The following is a 12,908-nucleotide window of genomic DNA, read 5'->3' as shown; positions in this document are numbered from 1 at the left end:
TGTAGAAATTACAAACAAACATATGTTGGTTTAGTCATTATCTGTTGTTAAATATAAGAAATACAGATCTTATGAAATTTTCTTTTTTAATGGAAATTTTTAATTTTTATTGGAATAACAGAGATTAGCCCTTTGGGAAGCACCTGGTGTGGGTAGGTTGATTATTCCCAAAAGTTACAGTGAAATGACCAGATCTCCAGAATGTAAAATCCCTCATGTGTAAGATGTGTTCAAATAAGACACACTTGTGTAAAAAAAAAAACAAAGACATTTCCAAGCTCAACTTACCGACCAGTCTGGGACCAACCAAATTACCTGTCCAACAGTATGCATTAAACGGTTTAGTTGCACACATTTGCAAATTCATGCATAAGCCACAGAGCCAAGGGCAAGGCACCCCATTTTCTGTGGAGCTAAATTCTATGTAGCAAAGTCCCAGGTCCCTTGAGGCCTAATGATGACCTCCAGAGTTAGAGACAGCTGACATCCTTCTGTGTAGAGTGGGTTACAAGACATGGTGGGTGTACTGCAAGATTAAATGGTGGGCGCCATGTTTTGAATGCAAAGAGATTTATTGTCTCTTGAACAGAACTGTGAGAGAGAGAGTTAGTGCCAGGACACCCTTAAGTAGATGCAATGATAATTGGCAGACTCTGAGGCTTCTATAGGAAGACAGCTATACAGGTGAAGGCCTCCAGCCGGATACCACTTCTGTATAGGTAGGACCGCTGTCTCCCATGGCAAGTAGTAGTTAGCGGTAGGTGTATTCAACTATTGGCAACACAAACAGTTCTCCGCTTACTGCACAGTCACTCACTGTGGGTCTTCACTCAAGGAACTCCCAGTCTTTCACTAGACTTCAGATCCAGTAGCCACTGGATCCCCTGAGCTCTCCCATTTTTAGCACTCAGAATATTCCTCAAGCGTCACCCCTGCTTCCCTGCTGGGTCCCTGGCTTGGCACCAACTGATGCTCACATATACTCTTCAAATGTCACCCCTGCTGACCCTCTAGGTCCCTGGCTTGGCACCAACTGATGCTCCGCAGGCGTCACCTCTGCTTTCCTTCTGGGTCCCTGGCTTGGCACTCATTGAAGTTTTCCCCCTTCTTTATCATCCTTGGCTGGTCTGGAGACTGCTTTGGTTCTGGCTTCAGCTTACTCACAGTGGTCTCCGGTAACAAGGTGGATGGTCCCTTAGTGGCGGCAGCTTCCCCTCTACCTCGGACCACAGCTGGTTCCCTGTCTGGCTGAACCACTACTTCTGGTTGGACTACAAGCCAGCAGGCCCAACCCTATGCTGCTCTCACACTCCTGTTAAGGCCCTCAGGCACCCTAGCAGCCAAATGTCCCTGGGATAGGCCCCAGGTTTCCGGCCTAGCAGCCTGGGGCAACACAACACAAGTCCACCCAGACAGCTATCCAGGTGGCACAGAAACCGATCACCTGACTCCACCCAAATAAATTGGCTCTTCCAGCAGTCCAAGGGACCAAAGAAAATCCCTGCCCATTGGCTGAGACACCCCATCCATTCATGTCTGAACCTGCAAAGCCCTGTCTTGTCTAATGTCACTAGCATAGTGCCACCTAGTGACAGAAGAGAAAGGGTGCAACAAGTCCAGATTTAGAGAGGAATCAATTGATCTCCTAACAATTGGCCAAGGCAACTATCACCTGGCAACTAAATTTTATAGCAACCCTGCCTAAACATCAGGGTGCTACATCTAATTTCTGTGAGTCTTCAACAATAGAAGCACATGCATTTAAATGGATAGGTGTAGGGCAGATAACCCGGAGGGTGCCCACTCCTCCTTAAAGGGTACAGGGGCACACTGAACACCCAGCCCATAGCACTATGGCAGCAAAGGTGTCAGTGCGTATCCTGGCCAATATAATTCATAGTACAAACAAGTGATTACTGCCCCCACCTATAACTGGTCACTGCAGCAAGGAGCATTGGAAAGGCAACGCATATAAAAAAAAACAAAGAAATTTCAAAGCTCAACTTACCGACCAGCCTGCGACCAACCAAATTGACCTGTCCAACAGTATGCATTAAAAACAGGAGTTTAACTGCATTTGAGCGTGAACAGAGAACGGATGTAAACCCAATTCATGAAATCTGAGCTGGGCACATATATCTGCAGTGTTTTGTTCTCTCTCTTCAAAGCACTATGTCCCCTAGCTGTCGCCTGCTTCATTCTTCTATTATCAGCCTGATAACTCTTGACAAATACTCCGGCACATACGATAAAAGCAGTCTGAGTTTTGTGTTGCGGAGGATGCTATAAATAGATTAGCACAGAGCTGAACGATTCAAGGAATAGAGCTGATGCGGAGAGGGGGTGTGTTCCTTTCCTCCAATCAGTTGTCTTGGCTGTATCCCCAGGCTTCACTGCAGGGTTAACCAGGAAGAGAAAATTCTAACAAGATGTGCACTTTCTAAACAGTATATAAAGTCGAAGACAGCAGATATACATGTAAAACTTATGCAGGGAGATTTGTTTCATCCCTGTGTATCATCTGCGGATGTTCACTTCACTGGGTGGGTATATGGCTACGTAGCTACGTCCCTTTCTAACCAATGAAACCACAAAGCTCCTGATTCACTCCCTGGTTATCTCTCGCCTCGACTACTGCAACTCCCTTCTCATTGGCTTACCTTTAAATAGACTATCCCCCCTTCAGTCCATCATGAATGCTGCTGCCAGACTCATCCAACTTACAAACCGCTCAATGTCTGCTACCCCTCTCTGCCAATCCCTCCATTGGCTACCACTCACCCAATGAATTAAATTCAAAATACTAACAATAAGTTGCAAAGCCATCCACAACTCTGCCCCCAGCTACATCACTAACCTAGTCTCAAATTACCAACCTAATCACCATCTCCGTTCCTCCCAAGACCTCCTGCTCTCTAGCTCCCTCATCACCCCCTCCCATATCCGCCTCCAGGACTTCTCCCGAGCCTTGCCCATCCTCTAGAATTTCCTACCCCAATCTGTCAGACTGTCTCCAAATTTATCCACTTTTAGGCGATCCCTGAAAACTGCCCTCTTCAGAGAAGCCTATCCTGCCTCCATCTAACAACTGCACGATCTTCTCCATTAGCTCATCCTCCACAGCTATTACCCTTTTGTATAACTTGACCCTCCCTCCTAGATTGTAAGCTCTAACAAGCAGGGCCCTCTGATTCCTCCTGTATTGAATTGTATTGTACTTGTACTGTCTGTCCTAATGTTGTAAAGTGCTGCGTAAACTGTCGGCGCTATATAAATCCTGTATAATAATAATAATAATATGTGAGGGTTTACATCCACTTTAACCACCTCCAGTCACGACACATTCACCCCCTTCCAGTCCCATACCTCCCAACTTTCTGAGATGGGAATGAGGGACACCTATTAGCAAAAGTATATAGGCGTAGGACAAGCCCACTGCCATGCCCCCTTAAAGGAGAACTGTACAAAAAATGATTGGTTAAACCCACAAGTGCTTTTTTTACCACTACTATTCCTTTATACTGGCCTTTGGAATTTAGAAATGCAGCAATTTAGAAATTGGATCAAAGGTTTAGCACTGGGAAACACTTTTTGAAAGATAAATAGTGCATTTTATATACAACTATATAGATCAGACCAAAATGAGGGACAAATGAGGAGGAATAAGGGACAGAGTCATTGGCCTGAATGAGGGACAGTCCCTCGAAATCAGGGACAGTTGGGAGTTATGCAGTCCAGGCCAATTTTCAACATTCAGCAAGTTGAGGGAGCATGCAATTGGCATGCTGACTGCAGGAATGTCTACCAGAGCTGTTGCCCTTGAATTAAATGTTCATTTCTCTACCATAAGCCATCTCTAAAGGCATTTCGGAGAATTTGGCAGTGCATCCAACCGGCCTCCCAACCACAGACCATGTGTAACCACACCAGTCCAGGACCTCCACATCCAGCATCTTCAGCTCCAAGATTGTCTGAGACCAGCCACCCGGACAGCTGCTTCAACAATCGGTTTCCATAACCAAAGAATTTCTGCACAAACTGTCAAAAACCATCTCAGGGAAGCTCATCTGCATGCTCATCATCCTCATTGGGGTCTCGACCTGATTGCAATTCGTAATTGTAACCGACTTAAGTGGGCAAATGCTCACATTCAATGGCATCTGGCACTTTGGAGAGATGTTCTCTTCACGGAAGAATCCCAGTTTTTACTGTACAGGGCAGATGGCAGACAGCATGTATGGCGTTGTGTGGATGAGTGGTTTGCTGATGTCAACGTTGTGGATTGAGTGGCCCATGGTGACGGTGGGGTTATGGTATGGGCAGGCATATGCTATGGACAATGAACACAGGTGCATTTTATTGATGGCATTTTGAATGCACAGAGATTCTGTGATGAGGTCCTGAGGTCCGTTTTTGTGCCATTCATCCACGACCATCACCTCATGTTGCAGCATGATAATGCACGGCCCCATGTTGCTAGGATCTGTACACAATTTCTGGAAGCTGAAAACATCCCAGTTCTTGCATGGCCAGCATACTCACCGGACATGTCACCCATTGAGCATGTTTGGGATGCTCTGGATCGGCGTATAAGACAGAGTGTTCCAGTTCCTGCCAATATCCAGAAACTTCGCACAGCCATTGAAGGGGAATGGACCAACATTCCACAGGCCACAATCAACAAACTGATCAACTCTATGTGAAGGATATGTGCTGCACTACGTGAGGCAAATGGTGGTGCACACCAGATACCCACTTCAAAACCAGCCATAGTATATAAACGTCCTCACTTTGGGGGAGATATGTGAATGATGCCTGTAGCTACAGACATCATTCAGATATCATTCTTTTCAGCCGACAATTCTGTGCACGATAAGAATGATCATAGTGGCAGTTCTGCTGTTTGATCATTCTTATAGGCGACGGGAGGGGACCCCCTCTCCCGCCACCATCCGGTGGTTCTCCGGGCTCTCCCGTGCCATTGGGGGCCCAGAGAAAGAATCGGCAGGCGCTGGATGACGACAATAGAGATTTCCGGTGACCAGATGGTCACCAGTCATCTCTATGACTGTTGGAGGACCAGGCACGACATTATGACGCCACGCCCTGGATCCCGGATGTCAACAAAGCCGCGATCGCGGCTGTCAGCATGAAGATCTGTGAATTTTTTTTTCATGATCCCATACTCTCCAGCCTGGAGGAAAGATGTGGAGTCTTATGGATCCCGCATCTCTCCATAAAGAGGACCTGTCAAATAGATTCCTATTACAAGGGATGTTTACATCCTTGTAATACGAATAAAAGTGATCAAAAAAATAAAAATGTAAAAAAAGCGTAAAAATAAAAAAATTAAGTAAAATAAAAAATAAAATAACATTTTTTTTTTTAAAACACCCCTGTCCCCAGTAGCTTGCACTCAGAAGCAAACGCACACACAAGTCCCGCTCACATATGTAAACGCCGTTCAAACCACACATGTGAGGTATCGCCACATGAGTTAGAGTGTGTGCAACAATTCTAGCAATAGACCTCCTCTATAACTCTAAACTGGTAACCTGTAAAAATTTTCAAAGCATCGCCTATGGAGATTTTTAAGTGCCAAAGTTTGTGCGCAATTTTAAAGCGTGACATGTCAGGTATCTATTTACTCGGTGTAACGTCATCTTTTACATTATACAAAAAAAATTGTATTGTTTTGTTATTTTTTAATTCATGAAACCGTTTTTTTCCCAAAAAAGGCGTTTGAAAAATTATTGCGCAAATGCCGTGCAAGATAAAAAGTTGCAATGACCGCCATTTTATTCCCTATGGTGTCTGCTAAAAAAAACATATATAATGTTTGGGGGTTCTGAGTAATATTCTATCAAAAAAATTATGATTTTTACATGTAGGAGAGAAGTGCCAGAATAGGCCTGGTATTGAGGTGGATACTGACTGTTTTTTGGACCCCCCCAATACAGTAAAGCTGCACATCTTAGAGTGGCCTTTTATTGTGGCCAGCCTAAGACACACCTGTGCAATAATCATGCTGTCTAATCAACATCTGGATATGCCACACCTGTGAGGTGGATGGATTATCTAGGCAAAGGAGAAGTGCTCACTAACACAGATTTTGACAGATTTGTGAACAATATTTGAGAGAAATAGGCCTTTTGTGTACATAGAAAAGGGCATAGACATTTGAGTTCAGCTCATGATAAATAGGGGCAAACACAAAAGTGTTGCATTTAGAATTTTTCTCAATGTACATCTGAAAATCTTTTAGTCCTAATGTACTGATCTCATTTCTGGAACTGGTGTGGCAATGACCAAGGACACTCAGACTGGTGTGGTGGTGATCAGGGACACTGGGACTGGTGTTGTGGTGATTGGGGACACTATGACTGCTGTGGCAGTGATCAGGGGCAGTGGGAATGGTGTGGTAATGATCGGGGACACAATGGGATTGATTTACTAAAACTGGAGAGTGCAAAATCTGGTGCAGCTGTGCATGGTAGCCAATCGGCTTCCAGGTTATTTTTTTGTCAAAGCTTAATTGAACAAGTTAGAAGCTGATTGCCCACCATGCACAGCTGCACCAGATTGTGCACTCTCCAGTTTTAGTAAATCAACCCCATTGTGTGGTGATCAGGGACACTGTAACAAGTGTGGCAGTGATCAGGGACACTGGAACTGGTATGGTGATGATCAGGGACACTGGGACTGGTATGGCAGTGATCAGGGACAATGGGACTGGTGTGGCGGTGATCAGGCGCAGTGGTGCAGGCGCAATATATAATATATATTTTTTTTTTTTTAACATACTGTCACCAGAGTAGTGCATTGTTACCATAGTGAAACTGTACTACTCTGAGGGGAGGGAGGATCGATTTTTTTTTTTCACTGCAATGATCACTGTAATAAGCAATCAGTAAAAGACTGAAATGTTTTGTAACGAAACGTCCCACACTCCGCTTGAGTGCTTTTGTCATATACCCATCCTCCAGTCTGAATATAGATATTAGATATGCCAAACCACTGACAACCAATAACAAGGCAGTACTCATTTAGTTGCTCAAAATGAACTGTTTATTGAAATACATGTACAGAGAGGTAACACTCTTATCAGCAGTTTTATCAGCAGGGAGGGGCTGCAAGAGGAATCCCCCCCACATAGACATACATCCCATAATATACCTTTCTCCCAAGGCAGACAGACACAATAGAACAATGGAATACAACCACACCCCAAACGGCCCAGCAAAGAGTACACAACAAAATTAGACAATATACTATATTATATATATATATATATATATATATATATATATATACATATATATATATATATATATATATATATATACATATATATATATATATATATATATATATATATATATATATATATATATATATATATATATATATATATATATATATATATACAGTGGGGACGGAAAGTATTCAGACCCCCTTACATTTTTCACTCTTTCATTTAAGTTCATTTTTTTTCCTCATTAATGTACACACAGCACCCCATATTGACAGAAAAACACAGAATTGTTGACATTTTTTTTGCAGATTAATTAAAAAAGAAAAACTGAAATATCACATGGTTCTAAGTATTCAGACCCTTTGCTCAGTATTTAGTGGAAGCTCCCTTTTGATCTTTTTTCCGTCCCCACTGTATATATATATATATATATACACACACACACACACACACACACACACACACACACACACAAAACATTCCAGTGTGGTTGTACAGGATTAGTACAGATCAAACTGGATTTCTCTGTCACCTTGTGCCCCTACTAGAGACACAGGGTGACAGACATAGGAGGTGCATGGGGAGCTAAAACAAGGGTTTTCCAACCTCCCCAAGGTATTCTAGGTTCCACCGGCCCCCTGCCCAAAGTGACGTCACATGTTTTATTCATGAAATCTTGTGTACAAGTGTGATGCTGTGATTGGTCACAGCTATCACATGGGGTCTGGTATAAATGATCAGTGATTGGCTGTGTTTGTTGGATACTGTGGGTCACTGATCCCGCCACTGTGTGCTCTAAAGAGAGTGCATGAGCGGGGGCGATGTGGGAGGACTTATGGATAGTACATAAATGGCCTGGAAGGGAAACCGTTAAAGGGGTTGTAAAGATTTGTGTTTTTTCATCTTAATGCATTCTATGCATTTAGGTGAAAAAACACCTGTCAGAGACCGGCCTCCCAGCCCCCCGTTTTACTTACCTGACCCCTCGAACTTGACCCATGGGGACATGCTGCCTCTCTGCCCGGGGTTCTCAGCTGTTGATTGGATAGATTTATAGCAGTGCAGCCATTGGCTCCCGCTGCTGTCAATCAAATCCAATGATGCGAGCGCCGGGGGCGGGGCCGAGTCCTTCATTTGGCCTCTATGGACGCCAAAAGCTGGACTCGGGAGGGCGCCTTCAAGATAACCCCCCAGGAGAGTGCTTCTCCTAGGGGGTTATCAACTGTGGGGAAGAGTCGCTAGAACCGCCGAAGGACCCCAGAAGTTGAGGATCGGGGCCACTCTGTGCAAAATGAGCTACACAGTGGAGGTAAGTATGACATGTTTGTTATTTAAAAAAAAAAACACAACCTTCAGTGTCACTTTAAGGAGTCTTATGTTTGTTGGCACTCTGCAGTGATTTTTTTTTTGAGCCCCCGTTAACACCAGTGTGACTTGACATGTCCAAATCACATGATAAGTTTCACCCTATTGTCAGCAATGTAACTGTTCAAATTGGTGGGACTCCGATTTTGGGGTGCCGCATCGATTTTCAAAAAGGTTCCTGCACTATTTTTGGTGACTTCAGGTGCGACTTGGCTGATATCTGTGGGACTTCATGCACAGATGTCTTTGCAAGGCTGATACTGTATCTGTGTAACTTGCATAGATGTATATGCAAGTCGCACCTGAAGTCACACTGACCTGCGGCTTTGAAATCATGCGACTTCAAGTGAAGTGTCATGATTTCAAAGGCAGATTCAATGTGAACGGGGGCTGAATGTCAGTCACATGCACTATGGCAATGCATTTCCAATGTATATATGTTTCAGAACATTACAACACACTGTAATGCATTACCATGCTTTGTGGTGCATTGTGTGGGGAAAATGCTGCATATTTCTTTTTCTTTTGTTTATTCTTGTGAATTGGCAGCCCATTTCAAATCAATGGGCTCTCTTAATGTAATGCACCTTAACATGTGACATAGCACATTGACGTAATGCACAAGAACAGGGAGGTGTGAATGGGTCCTTGATGTGTTAATGATCACATTGGTTCAATCCTCTGTCATTAGGGGGTTGATTTACTGTTGGATAGCGACATGGTTTAATATCTTACTTCTGGTATTTCACTTCCTGTTTGACACAGCCAGGTAGGAATGAAACACATCAAAGCTTTGTGATCAGAAGAACAATGCCTTGTCTCTAGCTCACCTGCTGTGATATGTGTGATTACAGGCTTCAAAGCGAATAAGAGCTAGCTAAGATGGCCCAGGGCTAATAGAGATGCTGACCCTAGTGGACAATACAGAATGTTTCCTAAAGAATGGGCAGACATTTGAAGGATTACCTCTTGGCGATTTCTATTGGATGGAAGGCAAATGGGGGTGGCTACGAGTAGGCGTGTATGTTTGAATGAAAAGAACACACACACGGGCGATTCAGTCTCTCTGCCCCTTGCTCTCTCTCTGCTGAGGTTGCTCTGTGCAAGCCTCATGTGGCTCGGCCATCTTGAGGCCTTGCTCTGGGTGCCGGTTTCAGCCTAAATTCCATGCAGCATTGAGCTCCCTCTTGCAACACCTGGAGGCCAGCCGATATAATGTGTTACGTATAAGTCTTGTATTGTGTTCTGATTGTAAGCTTTGTAACACTGCAATATCTTGTAATACCCTTTTAATACTTTTATGTTAGTTTCCTAACTCCTTGGGAAGTAAATAAGATATTGTTTTACTAGCAGCATCGCATGTTTGGTTTCATAGCTAACCTGGTATTATTGTGATATTAACAATAACGTGCTCAGAGTTTATTAGACTAACCAATTATAGGGACTAGGCAAATTAATACACAGATGTAACATTAATTATTATATTGATTACTTCATTTGGCACCCCAGATGGGAAGATAGCAGCCAGGACAGATCACACAGTTCTGAAGAAGAGAGAAGAAATGACAGTCCACACCCTAAAAACCGCCAGCAACAAGACTGAATGAACATTCCAATCTTTGCACCCTGGGCTAATCTACCATTCTGGCTTGTATGTAGTTGGAGGCAAATTGCATTGCCATTTTTCCTGAGTAATATGTAAAAGTTTAATTGTTTTGAATGATATCAGGTAAAAGTGGTAATGAATGAAGATTATTGAATGCTAGAAGACCGGTTCATTTTTTTTCGTGAGTTGTAAGAGCTAACGATAATTGAGTCTGGTTTATTACTCAGTGCAGTGTTAGAACGTTAGTACAAATAGAATTGTGTATTGTGTGGATGGTATGGTTGTGAAATGGAACTTGTGTATACATATGTTAAAAAGTACGCTTCTGCCAATTATCATTCATGTGCAGATGAACCTCTTAAAAGCCAGTGTAAGGTACTATTGTCTCAGTGTCAGCAATATAATAGCAGATTATTGGGTAAACAGCTAAAAAAGAAAGTTAAAAAAGAAAGGTTGGCAAATGAAATTGCAGTGTTGCTCAGAATTAAATTTATATCTGAGCAAATTGAGGGGAAGTGGGAACCAGAGAGGAGACGTCGCGGGGAGGACATAGAGGAAATCAGTGAAAACCTTCTAAAGACTGCAACAGCCTCCAGTAGTGAGATGGATGAATTGCGGGCTACAGCAGACAATTTGTCAGAAAGAAACAGTGAGCTACAAGAACAGCTTCAGAGGTGCAGCATGGACTGTGATATGAAGAGCAAACTTTTAGAGTCACTGCGAATAAAGGTGTCAGAGATGGAAGAGTTGGTTATGTCTTTAGAAAGAAAATTAGCAAAGGCACACTCCCAGCTTCTTACTAAAAAGCAATGTATAGTATCGCTCAATGAACACGAAGGAACATGCCAATTGGCCAACATCTCCACAGTCAATGAGGAGAAGGGCTGTGATGAAACACAGTCTGCTATTGCACCCATAGCTTCAAAGCAGAATAACAGTTTGATTACAATCCAAGAGAGACTTACTTTGTGCCAAATTCTGGGTGAATTTAATGCCCTGGAATCACCAGTGAGTCTGTCCAATAAATTTGAGGCTCTATTCCTTAGATTTAATTTGGGTAATGAGGATGCATGTTCTCTTCTGAAAGCATGGCTACCAGGACCTTTGGCAGGCCAGTTATCTGCACAGGTTAATGATGACTTACCAGATGCAGAGGTGCGGAGGAAAGAGTTGCAGCGTATTGTGGACAGTCGTGATAATGGTATGAGTGATTTACAACAAATGAAATTTAGGAGAGGAGATGACCCAATATTGTTCTGCAGTGAGTATCTTGCATTGTATACAAAAGTGTTCAAATGTCCTGACTTATTGGAGGATGATACAAGTTTCATATACTCAATGGCCAATAAGTGTTATGTAAGCTATCCCACTAGAATGGCTCCGAGGAATGCTAGGTCCTACCAAAATGTTGTCAATATCCTGCAAGACTTCTGTCAAGAGTCCAGTGATAGGGAATATGGGTCAAAGGCAGGTGTATCCGTAATAAGCAGAGGTACAGGAAGGCAGAGAGAGTTCAGACATTCTAAATGGAATAGGCATTGGCATAGATTTTGTAAAGCCCTTAACATTGCTAGCATGGAGCAGGAAACCCCAGAAATACAGGTATCTGCAACCCCCACCCAGGACAGGGACATCACAGCGCAAAGGCCTGATATGAAAGATAGCAGCCAGGACAGATCACACAGTTCTGAAGAAGAGATAAGAAATGACAGTCCACACCCTATAAACTGCCAGCAACAAGACTGGATGAACATTCCAATCTTTGCCCCCTGGGCTAATCTACCATTCTGGCTTGTATGTAGTTGAACGCAAATTGCATTGCCATTTTTTCTGAGTAATATGGCAAAGTTTACCAATACTGATTGCTTACTATAGGAAAATATGTCAATTGTTCCCTAGCTTTGCAATTAATGGGAAAAGGCTTGGGGGACTAAAAAAGTAAATTGTCATGATAAATGTGTGTAATCACTGCCTTTTTCAGAGACCTTGGAAGAAGTTAAACACACAAAAATGGAACTTCCGCTTTTTGGAACCCTCCCTCCCTCCGGTGTCACATTTGGCACCTTTCAGGGAGGAGGGGGGTGCAGATACCTGTCTAAGACAGGTATTTGCGCCCACTTCTGGCATAGACTCCTATGGGAGTCTACGCCTCTTCCCGTCCCCACCACCATGTCTCCTGGGAGCACACAGCTCCCAGGAGAGAGCGGGGGCCACTTGGGATGCGCAGCGCGACTTGCGCATGCACAGTAGGGAACCGGGAAGTGAAGCCGCAACGCTTCACTTCCTGATTCCCTCACCTAGGATGGCGGCGGCAGATGCCGAGAACCGAGCGGGTTCTCGGCGTCCCCTGCCAACATCGCTGGACCCTGGGACAGGTAAGTGGCCATGTATTAAAAGTCAGCAGTTGCAATATTTGTAGCTGCTGGCTTTTAATATTTTTTTTTTTTGGCGGTGTGGGTGTACCCCCGCTTTAAAACTGGTTTGGATACTAATGTCTGTTTTGTTTGCAGGTCCTTCAAAGGGGGAACAGTGGACACATTTAGCAAAACAGGGGTTAGGTTATTGTAAATGCATAATCGATTATTAAATTGTACCATGAGCTCATTAATTAGTAATTGTTTGCAAACAATGAAAAAATAAGATAAACAATAGTCAGGCATTAAGGGATTCAAGAGTTACAAG

General features: G+C 43.4%; 1 protein-coding gene across 1 annotated transcript; it reads left to right on the top strand.

Moving 5' to 3' along the window:
- Window positions 1–10,514: 10,514 nt before the first annotated feature.
- LOC141145916 (posterior protein-like) lies at window positions 10,515–12,032 on the top strand. Its single transcript, XM_073632718.1, has one exon. The coding sequence runs from the start codon at window positions 10,515–10,517 to the stop codon at window positions 12,030–12,032; it is 1,518 nt and encodes a 505-aa protein (XP_073488819.1).
- Window positions 12,033–12,908: the final 876 nt, after the last annotated feature.

The sequence above is a fragment of the Aquarana catesbeiana genome, linkage group LG05 (assembly GCF_042186555.1).
Source record: "Aquarana catesbeiana isolate 2022-GZ linkage group LG05, ASM4218655v1, whole genome shotgun sequence".
Taxonomy (NCBI): domain Eukaryota; kingdom Metazoa; phylum Chordata; class Amphibia; order Anura; family Ranidae; genus Aquarana; species Aquarana catesbeiana.
The sequence above is the reverse complement of the archived record's forward strand: the minus strand, read 5'-3'. Positions and strand labels throughout refer to the sequence as shown.